At 40.4% G+C, this 21012-nt stretch overlaps 1 protein-coding gene across 1 annotated transcript; it reads right to left on the reverse strand.

Moving 5' to 3' along the window:
* Positions 1–20251, reverse strand: wls (Wnt ligand secretion mediator). The gene is made up of 12 exons (XM_086043755.1): positions 19917–20251; positions 14978–15250; positions 9014–9138; positions 8752–8913; positions 7788–7924; positions 5979–6147; positions 5739–5836; positions 5552–5615; positions 4622–4765; positions 4431–4514; positions 3438–3606; positions 1–808 (listed from the first exon to the last, which is right to left on the reverse strand). The coding sequence occupies exons 1-12, from the start codon at positions 20020–20022 to the stop codon at positions 699–701; spliced, it is 1641 nt and encodes a 546-aa protein (XP_085899881.1). The 5' UTR covers positions 20023–20251; the 3' UTR covers positions 1–698.
* Between the last annotated feature and the right edge of the window lie 761 nt (positions 20252–21012).

Consider the following 21012-nt stretch of genomic DNA (forward strand, 5'->3'; position numbering starts at 1 on the left):
TTTAGTAAAAGTACTTTTATTTAAATTACAATAAAAAGCAAAGAAAAAATATGACATTTAATAAGACTACTGGCAACTTCTAAACTCTTAACATGGTAGAGCTTAATACATGTTTTTGAAGTTGGAAAAAAAAAATACTATAAAAATAGGCTGTGGTCTGTACATTTTCCTCAATATTTTAAAAACACTTTTCTAATGACGTGTGTCACATGATGCACTTTCTATAGAAGAGATTAGCGACGTGTTAGATGGCCTTCACTATGAATGTCACAGGATAGAAATTGAAGTGGCAGCATTGCATCCAGAAAAAAAAAAAATGACACTGTCCATTCCCATCCAAATTTAGGTCTTATAACGGCAGCGCAAACCAGAATAAATTCAACATTTTGAACTAATACATTTATCTATGAAGCAGCTTTCAAGTACCTGACTTGGTGTCAAAAGTATTGTGCAACATTTTAAAAACAATAGTATACAGCGGGTATGAAATGTATCCAACATGAAATGAAAATGACTTATTGAAGGTATTGTAGATCAGCAAGCCGCAGCTGGAGGCTGAAAGGTTCATGCAAGGTGCACTGTCACTGTTGCAAGGGTATAAAGAGTAAAACTTGTAACTTATGTACAGTATGTCAGTGGGAAAGGGGGCAGTTGGAACAGTAGGTGATAAAGGGTGGGTGTCAGTAATGATGTGGGGTCTACTCTTGGGCTTCTTTTCCAGTCATCTTGTAGATCTCAGTGGGACCGTCAACGTGAGTGATGGTCGTAGTCAGCTGGATGTCTTCCCCACTGTTTGCAGCGGCATCTCCTGCATAAATAGATATGGCCTCTATTATCGCAGGGCTTCTCTAGTTTTCTGCGTCCAAGGACCACTTACTAAGGGAGAGATTTTTACAAGATCCTCCTCGTAAACCTAACAGCAATCAAACAAACGACCCCATGTACCCCTACATGTCACTGAAATTAAAAAGTTGCCCGTTTTAGCGGGGACCAAAAAAAAAAAATAGTCAAAGTTACAATAAGACACAATATCTTTTAGAGGAAAAGGGTTTTAATTAGGGATGGTCGAATACCGATATCGGCCTAATTTTAAGGTATCAGGTACTCATGGAGACTGTAGATACCAGCCAGCAAAAATAAACAAATAAATATATTATATATATATATATATATATATTATATATATTATATATATATATATATATTATATATATTATATATATATATTATATATATATATATATATATATATATATAAAAAATACATACATATATAAATATATATACACAAATATATATATATCTATATATATCTATATATAAAAAAAATAATCGTATTTTTCAACTACAATTTTTTATGAAGCTTGTAACCGTTATATACTTGAGTAAAATCTTGGAATTAATGTGGAAAAAAATGTAACATGTTTATTTGACACAGACAGTTTCATCAGTGCCGATTTGTCTTCGGAAAGATTTTTGCAAAGATTGACAAGAGGCTGCGCAATCTTAAATTATGATCGTGCTCGGCAATGACTGCGCACGTGTAATTTGTGGTGGCATGCACGGTCACTCGTTGAAGTCGCGGTGGCAGATGTGTTTGTGCGAGTGCATTCCAGCAATGCGCGAGAATAACTAAGCGCACCAACCGAAGCTTTGTGGCCAGGGTCCGCTTCATGGCGTACTGGCACTTTCTTCCGCAAGTTGAGAACAGTCGTGCAACCCCAGTTTCAGAACCTCTGCTTTACAGGTCACGTGTGGTCTGCCTTTTTGTAACTTGCTGTCGGTGACTCGACAGCACTAAAGGCCAGGTGAAGTAAATCAACACGGTGGTGCGAAACACACATCTCATGAGACCGGTTGATGCATTTTTGGGAAAGCCTCCAAAAACATCAAACCCTCCAACTTGTCTCTGACACCGGAATCGTGAGAGATGAATGGTTTCATTACTTCCTAAACCCTTTTTCTCTCCGTTGCCTTACTTTGAGGCTGGAAGGAAGCCACTCAAATCTTATTCTCCAGCCAAAAAAGTCTCAGGGAATTCCCCACCAAATAATTAATTTTGCTAACGTTTGCTGTTTTAAATATCCCAAACTAAGTAGAGTTTTCGGCCTCGAATTTACTTATTGTGGAATAAATCAAAGTCCCCTCCCTTCCGTCTTTATTACAGTTTGTGCTCGCTAAAATGATCACAAAGTTTCTGATAAAAAAAGTGGAAACAGCTACTGTTTTTGTACTGATATTCCCTTTATCAGGGGGTTATGTCCCAGAACCCCCCCGCAACAGTCAAAATTATGTGACGTAGCGCTCATACACTTATTGTATTATCAATATTATTTTTAAGATATATGCATAATACTGACACGAAATTTGCATATGCATTCTTTCTGTCCACTTGTGGATCGTTATCCTGACTTTCTACACTGTAGCATCTGTGATTTTGAATGTGTGTGGCTTTAAATGGTAGGACCTGGCCTGTAGAGTGATGTGAGAGTCACACAGTGAGAGTATTAAATTGGGCGTTGGCTGAGGACAACAGCCATGCCCATTCTTGGCCACCTGTGGAGGGATTACAATTTGTTCTAACTAGCGGTGGTAGGCTAACGATGTTTACTTTACCATAGACGTGCTGTTTCATAGGTTTTGTTTTGCTGGAAACAGACTGCAGTGCTTTGTTGTTGTTTTTTTTTTTTAATGTGAACTGATCCAAAACTTGAGACAATCTTTCTTTTACGCACTCTTAGCTCCTGGCTCACATTTACATGCATCCGATGTAAAATGCTTTGGGCTTGACCAATACGGAGTTTTTGAGGCCGATGCCAATTCCAATATTTGGCAGAAAAGAATACTGATTAATCGTCCGATTACTTTAAAAAAAAGGCGTCAGTTCGAATGCACGTTAGGGCACGGAGATTTTGAGTGCCAGTCTGGGCTCTAATTTTAATGTATACTGTACATATCCCACCTAAGCGTAATTTGCAGCAGAAGTCAAACCATGAAAACAGTGCATTTTATACTCCAAAAATATGGTAAATAAATGTTTAAAACAACCATTAAACATGAAACGATTGGCGGTGATTCTTTTGAGTACTTCTTGTGATGTACTTGAATGTGCTTTATAAGGTATTGTTCCACTGCACTGAAATGGCTCTGTACTTCTCTCAGTTTGGGACGGTCGGTTTCCCACTTTATAACAGCACCACAGGAAAGTAAGAAAACCGCCACTGACAGAATGCAGTATGAAAGAAGCGGTTAATTTAAACAACAACACATGAAAACAAGTCTCCGTCCGATATTCGGGTGAAGTGATGCGGCAGTAAGGAGACATTTATTTTGACAGAAGAAGTCAGATTTGCGCGCAGAGTAAAGTTTTCAGAGGAGGGAAAGACGACGTAATCATGTGGCGCTCTGACTATTCAAGAAATGAAATCAAACGTTACCAGTGATGCATTGTCCACTTGACTGGTCGTCTCCATATCGCTTGTGAGAAGGGGCGTACAAGAACATGATGGCGAATACATACAGATTCCACATTCCGTAGATGCCTGTGAAGAAGGCACTGTTGACCTGCACCGTGTGCTCCCCCCAGTGCCAGTGACCTTCATTCACCTGGACAAAGATAGGCAAGTACAATATGGTTTGTCCTACCAACTGCTCCAAAACTGTGAATAGACACTACTCACAAAAACTTGGGGATATTCAGCTTCCTGGTGAATTTGAACCCAAAATACACTACAACTTTTACACGAGAACTAAATGATAAATTTGTTTTGGCTCTTATTCTCTATGAGCTGAACTGAAACATAGATTTGAATTTGGACGTATAAGCAAATTTGCGGGTGTTCGCCCCCCCCCCCCACTCACGTATCAAATTTGTCATACACAATCAGATTTTTTTTTTTTTTAATATTTAGATTTTGTTTTTTTATCCCCCCCAAACACACACATTTTCCTCATTTTATGTAGAAAGCGCATATTTCACGTTTATCAGCATTATTTTTATAGATTTTTTTTGTCTATTCCCCAATGGCCCAACGGTGCCCAATGTGTGTGTGCTGCACAAAGACCGACTGCGTATGACACATTGAAGTCTTTTGGCATTTTGTGTGTGCAAAAACACATTTGAAGCGCCAGAGATAAATCAATTTTACTCAACTATAACTGTAAACCATTTACGCTGCTTCTCTAAAAACAGATATTTTGAAGTGTTTTTTTTATTATCATATTTGTATCATTTAATTTTGCTCCCTTTCGAGGTGACTCAGCACCCAAGTGCCCTCTATTGACAAGGTGCCACTGAGGGTATATCAATATGATGATTAGACAGCAAGATTATTGCACAGGTGTGCCTTAGGCTGGCCGTAACAAAAGCTCACTTTAAAATGTGCAGTTTTACTTTTTGTGAGTCGCGAATTTAATATTACAAGACCCACCTGACTGATGATGAAGAAGATGACAGTCATGGCAGCACAAGCCAACGTGACCAACATGAGGAATTTGAATCTAAAAATCAAACCCTGTAAAACATATGGCAGCATTAAATTAGGGTTGAGTGCACAGTCATTACTTTCTGGACAAGTTGCATGGAGCAAATGAAGAGACACATGTTGCCAATAATACACACCTCATAGTGGAGGCGTCTAGCCTTGGACATGGCGGGCAGTGAAGTCCTCTTACCACTGATGTTACGGAAGACTTGGAAAACCATGAAGCAGAGGAAGAGGAAGTACAAGCAAGCGCAGATCCCCGCCACTATTATGAAAGCCATCTGAGCAAGCAGCAGTCAAGGAAATAACATCTCCCCTTCAGGGAAATAAAATCTCCACTTCAAAAGGATGTTATCGTCTAATAGAACATACCAAAATAACAGACGTGTAATAGAAAAACATTTTACTATTAGGGATAAGCAATTCCCAATTGACAACCGAGCACTATTTCAATCTCATGGCAGAATTCTTCTAAATATTCCAAACTCCTGCTTCCATGCCGGTCTTGTACTGAAGAACATTGATGCCCGCAGGAGTGGCCATAGCAGAGGTCAGTGTGGATGTGCAGTAGCTCTATTTTGACTCACCTGCTCGTGAAAAGAATTTACAAACAAAGGATTCTGCACATTTGACTACCGGTAAATAATTAACAATAGCTATCTAAAAATGTAATGCAGCATTTTTTTGTCCATCAAAAGACCAGCACAGATAGACAAAAGACTGGAAAAGTGATGTTTTAGTGCTACTTTTTAAGATGTCAATTCTCTGCCTGCCAAGCTCTGAAATAAACAACAACAAAAATGCACCCATCCTGGTGACAGCATATGGCATTACTGAATTATTCTTCCTCTTATTAGTCAAGGGAGCCAATCTAATTGAGAACAACAACAAACCATGAAAAATGTAGTGAACCTTCAAAAAGCAAAGTTGGTCTTTTATCATGTACATATCTTGAGATAGCGATTTCCAAGTTTAAATATGGTTTTGGAGTGACATTCATCTAAAATGGGACATGTTAATTTGCCAATTTCCTGTTGTTGGCCACAGACTGAGTGCAAAAAGGATACAGCCAGCTCAGTCCCAACATCAGATGCCCAGATGCTGTAGAAGGGGTTTGTCAACTGGACACCTCTGGTGACAAAACAAAACAGTACATTTATTTATGAACATTTATAACACAAGCAAGACATTTAGTGTGAATCCTTTTTAAAATAATACTATTGCCATTTTAACAGAAACAAAAACACTTCTCACCTCTCGCACATGTCAAAGATGAAGAGACAGAAAGACCCAAACACGATGGGCCCGACTTGCTTCCAATACACTGAGAAACGATTTCTCTCCGTCTGGTCCTGAGAGAAGGGAACAAAATAAATGTCTTCAAGATGACTTGTGAGCAAACAGCAGTTGCCAAGCTCACAAAAAATAAAAATAAAACAATTTAAAAAAAAGAATAAAAAAAAAATAAAAAAAAAAGAGTGCCAGACACAATACCATGAGGTGCTCCCCGCAGAAGATAATCCAGAATGAAAGCAACATGGAGTAGAAAATGCCTTGTCGAATGTCTCCAAAAAGCAACATCCAGGTCCAGTTGAAGCCAATTGAGAACCACTCCACCGGGATGTTGATGAATGTCATAGAGATGCCCAGAGCAAAGATCACTCTGCAAGAGCAAAACATGTTTTTGTTTTTTGTTTTTAAATACAAAAAAATATTACTCTAAATTAATTGAAAGCTACGTGTTGGCATAATAGACCCCCGAGCGAGGGTAGCCAATGTTGATTTTTCTTCAGGGTTCATTCAAGGTCGCAAAGACGTTCGCCAACAGTTTTAATGGCCGCAAACAGTTTTTCTTGTCGCCTAGAATCGTCGAACCTCAACCTCAAAATGTCTTTGTTGTTCTCCCGTTCAGTGGGTTATGTGCACCCTTTCGAGTCTGTGACTCTCCCTGAAATCCTAAAAGTTAAGATTGAATGTAACAATATACTGTAGTCTACTGTCAAAGTCTGACTGTGAGGTAATTAAAGCTTCAAAGACACCGAATAGAAGTTGTTTTGCCAGCGGCCTCAGCAGGTCCCTGCATGCCACCAGCAGATGAAAGACGATCATAAAATATAGAAGCTAGCAAAACAGTAATTACAGCAACCACAGTACAGTACCGAAAGTACTGTATAGAAATATTTAAATAACATTCAGGGTCAGCTGTTTTGGCCAAAATAAAAGCCGACTGAAAAAACTGACTCCAAGTACAATAGTAGAAATCTGTTTTGACGCAGTGTCAGAAGTTCAAATCATTCACATCATCTCCAGACTCAACTCTTCAGCAAAGCTTTATGAAGCGAACAAGTGAAACCTCACTCGGGTGGTATGCGTGGAATGTGCCCTGCGCAAAACCAACAGAGTGAAGAGCACTATGAGTGTTACCATGAAGGTTTCAAGAGTGTTTTGGACACATGAAATGAAGGAGACAAAAATCCCCATGGAGGAAATGGCGTATAAAAAAGTGCACTTTACCAACAGAATGTGACATAGACACATGTCCACAAAAAAGGGGTAAAAGTTCTACTTCCTAAGAGCCTGCTGCTCATTTGGGAAAAAGAGCTGTGAGTCGCAAAGAGCAAAAAAGAGATACTGGCTGTGTGTGTGTGTGTGTGTGTGTGTGTTGGTTGAGTGCTCGCAGATTTTGTAACGTGTTTCACGCTTCGCCAGGCTCTCCTTGTAGCGCGGCACACTGCCTCTTACAAATGTCTTCCCAGCATGGCAGGGGTTACACGAACACTTGCTCCCAAGTCCTCAGCTTGAACTCCAACTACCCGTGTGTTACTGGATTTTTGCATTATGTTTGTTGCGAGGAATGATAACACTCAATTCATCCATACGGGTGTTGAATAATAACAAGTCAAGTGCTTTCGGTTTATCCGCTCAAACAAATCAAATGTAAGGGTAAAAAGGTGACAGCAATGTACCTCTATGAATAAGTCAACCATCATCACGCGACCCTTTGTTTGTCCAACACCTTACTGACGCAGTTAAGCAATATGAATGCTCCTCAGACGCACTTATCTTGCTGGCCCTAAGTGCAAAGTTTGCATGACCCACTTGCAAATTTCATTCATAGTTAATAAGCGCCCTAATGCAGTGCCTCAGTGGCTTGTAATGAAACTATTCGTTTTTTATGCTCTGGCTGCAGTACTATGCCCCACCGTGCCTTCTTCATCTCGTCGTGGTCATTTAAGTTGCAAACACAAATCATTTCAACTGTGACGTCACATTACTAGACGTTGTGGTAGGGTGTGGCCTTACTTCTCCAGCAGCACAGGGGGTCTAGTCATGAGAGTGATGCGCCTCCAGTACCAGATCATGATGATGAGGATGCTGGGTGTCAGGAACGTCTTCATGGCAAACCAAACCTTAGTGAAACCTCCATTTTGGTGGATGCCCTTGGAACAGAAAACAAGATGCCTTGCAAACTCATGCGCTAAAATGCACATGTTCAAAAGGAATCCCTTCTTGAAAATTTCCCCACTGTGGGATCAATAAAGGCATTCTTATCTTAAGCCATGTGATGGCATAACAAACAGACACCCGAGTGTGTGCTCGTGTGGGTCTCAAGTCTGGGATGCAGGACAGTTATGCATCTATGTAAGCTTGTGATAATAATCAATAGAATTTTAAATATAGTCAAAACAATTGTTCTTAAAACTATGCTGGCATTGCAACGAGACACCTGCATGTGGCCTTATGGGTCTCAAGGCTGGGACACAGGACCGTTACAATGTAATCTTGTGAATACAATAAATATAGTCATAACAATACTTCTTAAAGCTACATGTTAGCATAATAACAAGATACCTAAGTCAGCGGCCTTGCGGGTCTCAAGGCTGGGAAGCAGGACAGTTAAATGTTGCCTTTGTGAATAGAATGAGTGTAATCATAACAATCCTTCGTGAAAGCAAAGTATTGGCATAACAAACAGGCACCTGAGTATGTGGCCTTGGGGCTCTCCAAGGCTGGTACACGGGACAGTTATGTGACTATGTAACCATGTGAATTCAATGAAAGAATAGAATAATGAATTGAGTAAGATAGTGAAAAATGCAATCACCATTACATTCCAATGAAGCTTCACTGTTTTACAACTATTAGAATCTAACAGAATGCCAGATGATCCGCTGTTGAAGTTGTGATGATCACACAAGAACAATTAGCGCTCTATGAAAAATGTCGAGACTGCTCACACTTAAGTTAGAGCGAGAAGGCAACTTACAACCAGGCGAACGTCCTTAATTTCTCCGATTCCAACATTGATCTTCTTGCGCTCATTGACGGGCAGACGAATGTTGAGGAGATAGTACTTATGAGCCACGCTGCCGACCTCCATGAAGGGCAGAAGGTCACACTCATAGTAACGGCCCTCATTTTCAAATGTCTGAAGAGCGTAAACAATGTCTGGTTAACGCACATTGCGAGAACGAAGTTCAACTTCAGACAGGACAGCTTAAAAAAAAAAATCCTCATTGTTTACACACCTTGGAAGTGGTGAAATTGCAGTTGAGCTTCCGTTGTTCAAAAGAGTGAGCCATCTCGGTCCACTCACTGACTGTATCATCTCTGTAGGCCAGGCCCACGTCAACAGTGACCATCGCTCCATCTTCTGTACACAAGAATAGCTGATTTTAACACAAGGTCACTTGGAAAAAAAACGTTTAGTGGTTAAAAAACAGAAAGAAAAAAATGCATTCACCCCCGCCCGTGCAAAATTTGAATTCCTGATTTAACTTTTTAATCGTAAGAGTGATGAGGTCATGGTGACAGACGGTCGTGGCCTTTTTTGCAGCGACAGGGAGAAAATCCCAACCAGACTGCAAACATAATGTTCCTTTTCAGCTAACATATAATGGGATGCTAATGTATTCAGAGTGGCAGAAGTAGAGAGGATCATTAAATCATTAACAGTCTGCGTTTTTGGACACTACCACACTTGTAACCAAAATCTGTATTTTGGCCGTTCGGCTTTTATTGATTTTTTTTTTTTTCGCCCCAAAAAACGGTTTACAGTAATACATCCATCGGCAAGATAATCATGCTGTCCCAAATCTAGGTTACTTCTCAGTTGATACAACAACACATTGAGATGGCCTCCATGAACCCAGCATACAACTCCTAATCCAAGCTATTAAGACAGCATCTTTAGATCCTGTTACGAATCCAAGTGTTCTCTCCTCCACCCTGCATGAGAGCCCTCTTGTGCCGTTATGAAACAAGCTGGAATAAAGAGAAAGGAACACAGTATCCTGTGCAATGGGAAGGGCTAAAATACAGGAAAGGGCAGAGGGAGTCAGATGAGAGCTGGCAGCAGACATCTCTGTAATGCCCTTCACAGTCATTAGTCTGCCAGTCCGGCGCGGATGTGAGCTCACTTCATGCAACATTCCACTCCAGTCCAGTGGCCATTGCCACGGAAACTAAGCCTCCTCAACAGCTGTGTTATTGCTGGAGCTCAGCCAAGGGGTGCTGCAGGTGGGTGGAACTCTTAATGAGTGTAAAGCTCCTCTTTGGTACAAACACGGTGATCCAGATATGGTCGTTGACCAAGGGATGGGCCCCCGAACACAACTTTCTAATATTTGCCAAAGCAAGGGTTCAGAGGTTAGAATTAAGAAACATTTGGAAGTTTTCACAGAAAATTACATAAGACCCAGAGCGTGACAAAGCCTAACCTGACTGGGATGGACTATACCCCACCCTCCCCGCGCCCCCCAAAAAATAAAATAAGACAGATGAAGACTCACACCCGCACATTGAGCAAGTGGGTCCTAAATTTCAACAGACTTGTTAAAAAGGAAAAACTGCAACTCTGTATCGGGTTTTGATGCTCCACACACAGTATATTGTATTGTATTACTTTTATTACGCCGGAGGAAAAGAGAGGACAGGCTTGAAAAAAACATTTGAAATAAACCTTCACACAATTTTTTAAACTACACGCTGTCAAAATTTCTAGAGGAAAAAAAAAATCTATTATTTGTAAGTTTAATTAAACTGGGATCATTTCTTTTTGACTCTCCCTTCAACAATATTTTTTTTTAATGTGATGTTTGAGGGCGGGTGGTGGAACAGATTAATGTCATTTCACTTGATTTCAATAAAGAAATTGAATTTGATTAAAAAAAATAATAATAATAAAAAAAAAAAAAGTACAGAACAAATTGATCTCGTAAGTTAAGGTACCAGAGGCGGAGCTACAGGGTGGCCCCCTGGCCACAACCATACCTAGGGGAAAATTTTGATGTCTGTAATTTTTATGGCATTTTCACATGGATGCTTGATTGTGAGTGTGATAAGCATTGTTCGGATTATTTTTGCAATTTATTCATGAAATTCATGACTTTGGATGGTATGATAAAGAATGACGGACACGCACGCCCACCCTCACTGAAAAGAAAAATGGCTATGGCCCCGTAATGTACTGTAGTTTTATCTGTCCCAATAGTGAGTATTTCTAACACTGTGTTAAAAAATGTCAACATCATATTTGTCTTACAATCATTCTTACTCCTACAAGCACTATCCCTTACCAGGCTGACCTTGCTCCATTAACTCTTCATATTGTGGCACTTCCTGTGGCTGAGAATCATCAAAAAGGCTCTTCAGTCCATGACTGAAACATCTGTCTGAGGTCCAGCTGAATCACAGACTCATCTGTCTGGCAGCCAGACAGTAAACAATCCCCAGTTTGCTTATACACTTCCAACAAGGCAGAGAATGTCGGCACATTAATTGTGCAGAGGAGCTGCCCATTACTGTGACATGACTATTTAGACAAGCAAGGCCAGAGAGGATGGCTCATAAATAATTACAACGCAAGCATTTCAACTTTTTGTCCACAAAGCTGTTGCCCTACAACTATTTTATTACTCAGCTCGCTGCAATGACGCACAGTAACGGCTGCTTTGTGTGTTAAATGGACGTGCTCATACTGCGACTACTATATATTCTTTTAATGAAAGAAAGAAATTACAGTGGTGCCTTGACTTATGAGTTTAATTTCTTCTGTGACCACTTAGGTAACTCAAAATACTCATATCTCAAATCATCCCCATTAAAATGAATGGAAATGCCCTAAATCCATTCCAGCGCCTCGAACAGAAATAATTTTGTAATGTGTTGTTTTTTTACATTTGAAAATAGCACTGAACAACATTTTACTTTATCAATACAAACTGTAATAACAAATGGAATGTCAAAAAATTCAACAGTGCATCATGATTTCATGTAGGGCTGTCACTCGCAAATCTTTTTAGAATCGATTATCCCATTGATTACTCGGGGAAATATGGTTCCGGCCGGTGCAAATGTGGTTTAAAATTATTCATTAGAGTTTCGAGGCAGAAATTATTGTGTCGACATATTATTGTGGTCGACTTAGCAGAGTTAGCTGATTTTATTCCTAGCCTCCCATTTGTGTTCAAATAGACGTTTACAGGTTTGTAAATGCTGCTATTTTTATGCTAGTTTTGTTAGCTCGTCAATGCTAATGGCGTTTCCCATTATTTGTTAGCATTAAACTATCATACTTTAAGGCAAACTTATGTGATGTGGGACACACGAGGCAAATGTCTTTGGTTTATTTATTTTATATTTAGTTTTGCAGTAAACTAACAGGGAATGGCAATAAACAGCTTGAAGCAAGCGCTTGCCTCTTTTGAAGAATTGTTCACGATCTGCTGCTTGCTGTGAAATTTACTGCCACCGTCTAGCACTCGTAACTCAAATTTTTGCTCGCAACACAAGACAAAATAACTAAAATAAGTGGCTGAGTGACTACTTGTATCTTCAAAAGAAAAACTCGGGTCCCTCTCAAACTCGTCATTAGTAATCTATTGGGGTCTCACATTCTTGTGGCCATGCCCTGACAACAGGTTGGAACACCTGACATCCTGCCACATTTATCCAGTTTTTTTCATGTTCAGATATTAATGCCCATATAGATGGGCTTATCAAACTAGTAATAGAGAGTAATCTCCTCACAGCCATTAGCTATTTGGGTGTGAACCCTCCAAACATGTTGGTATGGTTTTAAGTTGTAGTGGCACCACACACACACTCAGTTAAAGGGGTGTAAATAGTCAAATCCACCTGTTTTTGTCCATCTCAATAGGCGGCCATTTTGTGAAAATGACATCACAGTTGCTCAGGGCTCAGGTAACAACCAATCATGGCTCAGCTTCAGAAAACAGGTGAGCCATGATTGGTTGTTACCTGAGCAACCGTGACGTCATTTTCAGTCGACAGAAAGTGACAAAATGGCCGCCACCCGAGATGGCTAAAAATGGGTGGATTTTGCAGCTTAACTCATATTCCATAAATGCACTATCAATCAGAATGGCATATTTAGACTAGTGGAGGCACATAGTTCATATTATTGTAAAAATAAAAATAAAAATTTGCTTGACTCCCACTTCAACAATGCTGATGGAAAAAAAAAATCTAGTATGCTACATATCAAGTTTATTGACAAAGCCTGAGGACACATTTTGAGATGCCAATCACAGTGGCATGATACTGTACAGTACACTAGTGCTGAATGTAAGAATGGAACAGAAATAACTCACTGCCAAAAAGAAAATAGAGTGGATTATGATGAGAGAGGGTTCAAAGATGCGTCTGTTTTTTTTTGTTTGAAGATTGTCAGCACCCAGCACTTTCACTCTTATTCACTTGTGGAATGCCAAGCCAGGTCAGGGTTTTCTGTGCATCTATGAGTTGAACTGAAATGCTCCATGGAAACATGGCTTAAATCACAGGTATCCATACGTGACTGGAGCTCATTTAATTTACACACATTTTAATTTGAAATATAAACCTTGATAGGCTTATGTTTCACAAACCCAATGAAATTTTATGCTCAAGAGCAGCATAAGAATTTATCAGTTTACACAAATCAGTGCATAGTAAATAAAAATGTGGGTTATTAAAGCCAGTGTGGCCAAGAGTTACAAAGCTACAGAGCTGGAGTGTGATCGGTGCTGAACCTCATCACCCTGAACAAGAGCAGTGACGTCTCGTTTACAATAAACAGTGAGGAGGGAAATTATGGCAACTGTAAACAATATCAAATCATCATATAGGCACGTGCGCTCAAATACAAATACCTGTGATAATCTTGACTAATAAAAGTGACAAATTCAAAATCAAATACATTTTAGTGTGACTCATGTAAGCATACAAAAATCTCAATTTCGGGACAGGTGGCGTGTAATGATGTCTTTCATTGCTCAAAGGCAAGAAGCTGGAAAACAGATCCAGCGAATGACCCGTTGATTTCTCTTTATGCCAGTCAATTGTCTGTCAAGACCAGCGAAACCCATCCCCCCTGCCCAAAGCCCCTGGCCTGTGCCAACTATAGAGAACATTACACAGGGCATCCATCACTGTTTGCGAGCTTTCAGTCTAAAAGGAATGCAATCATATGAAAAATGGATTGTAGTATGTTCTATGATAGACTCAGCAGAGTGAGGGAATGTGAAGACGGTTAATTCTAGTAGTTGCATGACTGTACTCTTGAATTCATTATGTGAGGTGCAAAGGGATATGAATTTTTCAGAAGCCAGCTCAGTCTCAATGAGTCGCTGCAAATATTTGCCACGAGTTTGAAAAATAAAGAAACGGGATGGAGGCCAACATCGGCTACTTTTACATGGACACATTTCGCCAGATTAAATGCTTGATCAGAATAAAAATGCTTCATGTACAGAATATTCCAAATTGGGTCCAATTGGAATATTCTCACCCGATCAAGCCCATTCCGAACAAGATTTTATTCAGAGCGAGAGGGGTGTTTCTTGTCGATTGATAAGCCGATGAAAACAATTATTCAGAGAATTTGGAATAAACCGACGTTACCGCGCATGTCTGTGACGTCAGTATACGCGTTTCTGTTATTCCCGGAAGCTAGTAGAAGCAGAATGACTGTTTGTTGTTTGAGTCAATAAAGTTCGGAAAAAACAATAAGCATAGCAAGCAAAAGACATGGCGGGCACAAGACTGAAATGGTACTTTTGCAGGTTACGAAGTGTTAACTCGACATAACAGCGCAAACAGGAAAAATATGCAAAGTAACACTAACGTTTAAAGTAGAAATGGACGGAGCGATGTTTTGTCGACACGGAAGTCACTACGGCTTCTTCTTCCACTACTAATTACGGTATAAAATAATTTGCTCCGATCCGATATCAAAATAATTTGTTCCGATACGAAAGTGTGATGCATGAACACGCAAATCCTAATCGGATCAATATCTATAGTATCCATGAAAACAGTGCATCGTATCATAATTTTAATCCGAACTCTGATCTGATTAAAAGAATTTTGTCTGCGTAAACATAGCTACTGACACTTCATAAGAAAATACAGAAAGATACAGCACACAGACAAAAGCAGACAAGGCCGTATTCAACCGATATTGAAATCATAAAGGATGCGTTTCTCACCTATCTGGTTGTACATCTTGAACGCGATGTCAAACTGCAAGATGACCAGCATGAACTGGAACCAGGGGCTCATCTCCTTGTTGGGCAGAGGAATGTGGACAGCAAACACAATGTTGTTGGCCTCGATCATCTTGGCCGGGGCCTCGTCAAAGGACCGGATCTTGTCGCATTGATTGGGACCCCAAGGCATGAACCACTTTGCTTCCTGGCGGTGCTTGACAGTGTCCACGCATTTGGTGGCCATGTAGTGTACTGCCGTGGTGGGGCTGGGAGCTGATGAGACAGGAAAAAGCACAGATGTCATTTCAAGGAGATTCACTTCAAAGACAAGAGCTGCACATGAAACATTCCGTGGAAGGGGCTAATATCAGAGGATAGCAAACATTCGGGATAGTCAACAGATTTTGATTGAGTCCAAACACTTCATTTCCTCTTCACACAGCACTATCTCTCGCTTCCAGATGGAATGAGAAACATTCCTGACCACACCAATTAAAGCGTCTACACATTGAGACGCTTGAGCTTTGGTGGTGTTGTTGCTCCTCACCGGGCTCTTTGTGGCACTCGGGAAATGCCCATCCTTTGTTACGAGAACACGATAACAGTGAAAAGGAATCAAGTGTTGCGTTGTAGCCTCAAGGAAAAAAGCAGAAGATTGCATCACTCCAGTGACTGCACTTGAAATGTCCGATAATGTTTAGATTTGTTCGACATGTTTCTTGTGCACGGGCATTTCCAATATTAGGTTTACTGAAGCCCTGCCAATTCACTGTTCAGGATTCACGTTTTTTTGTTGTGGATCCTAACCTTAGCCATTCACTGAAAAACTCACCTATTTACATTTGATGTGCTTTTTCTATAGCGCTTGAGAGATACCTCAAGATTAGACTTTTCACCGTTTTTTTTTTTTATTCCACAAAAACCTGACATTAGACCGGGCATGTGTAAACATTTTCACTCCACTGTATGTACAACCAAGACTGAGATTGGCAATGAGAGCAAAGTTCCCACTTGAAGCAGTTCTGAAAGAAAAAAAAAAAAAAAAAAGGAAAACCACCCGTTTCTTCCAGGCCCCTAGTGACAAATCCAAGACGACTCCCTAATCCGTGAAGATGAGTGATTCAGGAAAACACAGACTCATAGACGTGCACTTCAAAGGATGAAGATTTCACATTCGGCTCATGAGAAAGCACATATAAGAAGACTTAAAAGTAGTAATCGGTGCCAAATGTGCTCCTAAGCAAGCAACTGCTCAGTGAAAGAAACACATTTAGTTGACGGTCATTCTGGAACTAGAAGGAAAACTGTTTAAAATCAACATCTCGGTCACCTTAGCTTCACTGAAGGCTTTGATCTCTCCTTTGGCGGTTATGAAGGCCAACTTTGCTTCATGCTGCATTTAGTCGCACCGCATCACTCACTGGTCCATTCACAAAACACTCTTCCCTTTTACATTCTTGCACATGCTGCTGACTAATAGGAGGAGAGAGCGATGTCACATGGTCTGCTGTCATCGTCTGGAGCCGGGGGGGGGGGGGGACGGGCTAAATTTACATGCTGCTTTCACAAGATATTTTATAAATAAATATGTACTTTTTAAAAAAAAAATGTGTCATTTCGGCTGACCACGACAACTGCGTTTTGGGGATGGATAGCGCACCAGTCGGTGTATTTCAAATATTCCAATCAGATGATTCTAATCTGTGCATTTATGTTGCAGGCACATTGGTAGAGTGACAGCAAATCAAATCAAACAGTAAATCATGCAGTGAAATAAGAGCCGTAGTTCCGCCTGGAATCTGGATTTTATAATCTCACCAAGGCATTTTGGGTAGTTCTATGCTTTGCCTCCAAACTGGTGTGGAAGAACATAGAAACCCCGATCTAAACCCCATGCTTTTTTAAATCCTATATATTGATGCACGTATCGATGCAGATACTGTCCGTCGCTACTTGTATCTAAATCGGGGGGAAAAACAATCCAATACTTACAGTGGAAGTCAACCCAAACATTTTTTTTTTCAAGAATATCTTCTATGCAGGCCCACTAGTTGAAACAAAGCAATATGATTAATATCGCATCTATGGAATGAGAGTTAATCCCCCCGTTTTTTAACGACCAATCACAGCTCACCTGTTTTCTGAAGCTGAGCCACGATTGGTCGTTATCTGAGCCCCGAGCAACTGTGATGTCATTTTCAGTCGACAGAAGCGACAAAATGGCTGCCCCCTGAGCTAGCTAAAAATAGATGGATGTCTCATATTCCACAAACGCAATATTAATCAGAATGCCTTGTTTCAACTAGTGGGCCTGCATAGAAAATATTCTTGAAAAAAAATATGTTTGAGTTGTCTTAAACACCGATACTATAGGTGCAATAGTAGTCATGTCATCCATGTGGAGATAAAGAAAAACAAATGCCAAGTACAGATGTGGGCACCACTATTTTCAAAGAATGCTGTCAAAACAATGACACCAAAGTGAATCAAATCCAGTTATCTGAATCCCCTTGGAGTTCAATTATCTAGTGACCCTGAGCCCAGCGGCTGTTTCAGAGTGCACAACAGTGTGTCCAGAATAATGGCCATCCCCGCAGCCCGCCAACCCCATGCCATGCTCTCGGCGTTTGTTGCAAAACGAGTGTGTGTGTGTGTGGGGGGGGGGGGGGGCCTTTCCACTTAATTGTCCCCAGTGCCCCCCGGGCCACCAAGCAAGCACAAAGGAATCCGGCTTCATTAAAAGCATCTTAGCCAGACGGGAACCAAACGGGCTAATTTGTCAGCGAGAGCGACGTTTCCAGATTAAACGTACACAGGAAAGCCCTTCTTCACTTCAACTTCTGTGTGTGTGTTCTGCTTGTACGTGAGTGGATTTGAAGAAATTTGACAGTGAACCTAGCGCAGCCCCCTGAAGACAGGCTCTAACTTTGACAGCTGTGTGCGTGTCCCTGTGCCTCGGTGCAGCTAAAAGTAGAAGGAAAACACAAATGCGTTTGCTGGGAGGCCACTGGGATTTGGGGAGAGTGGGATCCACACATGGGGGGAGGTTAGCGGAAGGTAGAGATGCTGCCTGGGGCCTCGCACAGCAGACAGACATGACGTGAGGGAGGAGGGGTGACGAGGCCTATGAGGATTTAGATCCAAGAATTTAAAAGTAAGAAACAGCTGGTTGTAATTTATGACGGCAATCAAATGTGAACTACAGGGCGATTGAAAAGAATGTGTATTGGGTGTTTGTGTTTTAAAGTGGTTAATGTGTGCAGATACAGGTATTGTGACTAAACTAGTTTGTGTGACTTGACTTACAACTTACTCAACCCAAATAATGAGTCGACTTGCTCGAAATCTAATGAGAACTCAACCTGACTTTTTGCCAGAGTAATTTGAGACTTGCTTAAAACTTGAAGGTTAAAGACTTGACACTCCCACCTCAGCCTTTCAATATTTGTTGTATCTCAAAGAATGAAGGAAGGACCACAACCCAGTCCAAATACGCAGTTACTTCCCAACACTGAGACAGGGTGATGGAAAAATAACTTCTGATTCAGATTTGTACTGACACATACATATTCTTTTTTTTTGGGGGGGGTACCTGTAATTTGTGTATTTAGTCTTCTGACTACTTTTTACTTTTGGTCTCTAGTGCTGTACTTTCAATTCAACTTCTTTTTTGATACATTTTTTTTCCAACCTCAGTGGATGACAAGATGACGTAAACAAGACACTCACAGAGTGGTGAAGTCAACTGGCGTTGAGACGCAGTGATAGGGAGAAACGTGAACTAGGAAGCACAACAATAATGGCAACAGATTCAGAGAAGCAAGATACTCCCCATCCACAGCCCCATTTAAGAGACTTGTTTGACATTGTCTGTGAATGTGCTATCTTGCACCTGCACCACCTTTTGATGTTCATAAATTCTCCATCTAATCTGCAAAAGCACACACAGTTAAATGGTATATTTAGAGCTACATCTAACGATTACTTCAATAATCGATTAATCTGTCCATTGTTTGACGATTAATCAATGAATCAGATTTTTTTACGCATGTTTTAATTTTTATTCCTACATTCAAAAATAGGACAAACCTACAAATTGACAGGGCAGAAAATGTACAAACATACGTTAATTAGGATTCAGTTACTGGTTTGGTCCGTAACATATCAGATAATAGGCAAACAAATAGACAAAAAACATCCGTTTTCCAAAGCACAAGCAAATGTTTGTTGATTCAATGCAAAGACCAAACTGCTGTCATGGAGGACAACACAAATATAATAATAATCGTAATATTTACTGTTGAGAAACTTTAATTCAGAGCATTTGGACAATTTTAAATTAAAATGGGTATCTAATCAAATCAAAACTTATTTGATGATAATTTGATAATTGACTAGCTGTCGATTAATCGTTGCACCTCCAATATTTGTTCGGTTAACATCAGCTAATTGGGCGTTTGAGTCAGTTCACATGCTAGCAAAGCTATGGGAACACATTCTGACAACAACATTCATCCATAGATTACCTTAACTTCTGTACATTTGAGTCAGTTTTTTTCACGTTACGTACAGCAGTTGAACCAGTATTTCAACTTTTCAGTATTTTCTACGTCTCTTTTTACTCAAGTATCTGCACTTCTGCAAGAACTGAAACAACACTCAATTTTATTCACAAGTGGCGTGTAAGAGAAGAATGACCGCGATGCATAGCAGTGATTTAGCTCAAAGTTCCGTGTTGTTTCAAGGCCAGGCTGAACAAGGTGAACACATAAACGCGTACTCTTTTCTTTGTCACAAAAAGACGCGTATTAACAATAACATGGAAGCACGTTGATAACTACCTAACTTTTCGGTTTTGTCGTTTTGCATTCGACATTAAAAAAGGTGCAAGATCGCGAAACAAAATGATAAAAGAGAGCGATAAAGAGGAAAAACTTACCAATTAACCCACCGACCATGAAAGCGAACGCCTGGAACAAAAGCAGTATAACTCCCACTATCACCAACTTTTTGGTGCTCATGTTCTCGATAATTGCCCCCGCCATCGTGATGGAATAAGAAAAAGGACAATGTGGCTCCACAAAAGAGACGAAGTCGTTGCATCCACGACCAGTGTGGGAAGGCAAGAAAGTGGTTGCTCCTTTCCGCCGCTCGGCTCCTGCCTTTCAACTTCGAAGGAAGAAAAAGAAGAGCAAAAAAAAAAGGGGGGGGGGGGATCACATGACCGTACGGCGCTCGGCTTTAGTTTATCCCCCCAATGAGCAGCGGGAGGCGGGGAGAGGTGCCGGGGAGCTCCGCCGCATTACATTATCCAGGTTAGCATGCCACTGGATGCCTATCATAGCGTCCCTGTTGTGTCGCTCCTATTTAAAGAAGCTTGTTCCAAGTCCCATCTCATGTTGTTTTGTACTTGATGACCCGCTACACATCTCATTGACGACCTTCACCCACAAATTTGTGTGTGTGTGAGCTCTTTTTTGTCCATCACCATCAATTCATTTTTTTAGGATTACAGTAATCCCACTGACACTATTCACGTACTCAACTATTTTATCTGTGGAACCTAGATGTTCACTGAAAAGATTCCTTTTGAAACGACCAAAGATGCCACAAGATGGCGCCAAAATCTTGTATAATAGGAACATAGTACAATGAATGATAGACTGAGACCTACCGCGCAAAGTAAAAGCAGTGATTGATGATTTGTATATATATTGAAAAAAAAAATCTTGAACGAACAGTCAAATCTGGGAATAAGAATTTTCCATGGAAAACAAAGGTTGGCGCACCCAAAAACCCAAACAAAAACACCCGAAAATTTGACAAAAAAAATCTTTAAAAACATTTTGGGTTGTTCGTGGATGCCGAACCGCAAGGATCTACATTGTAATTGGATACTGTAATTAGCAGTGGTAGACATTTTACAAAATTTTGCCGGTCCGTCATTCGTCATCAGTCAGTGGCCAGGGTACCCATCCGTCATTCGTTAGTCCGTCATTTTTCATGACGAACTGAATTGTAATCGTCAGTCCATC

Source organism: Filicampus tigris, chromosome 10 (assembly GCF_054856515.1).
Source record: "Filicampus tigris isolate MCC_2025a chromosome 10, RoL_Ftig_1.0, whole genome shotgun sequence".
Taxonomy (NCBI): domain Eukaryota; kingdom Metazoa; phylum Chordata; class Actinopteri; order Syngnathiformes; family Syngnathidae; genus Filicampus; species Filicampus tigris.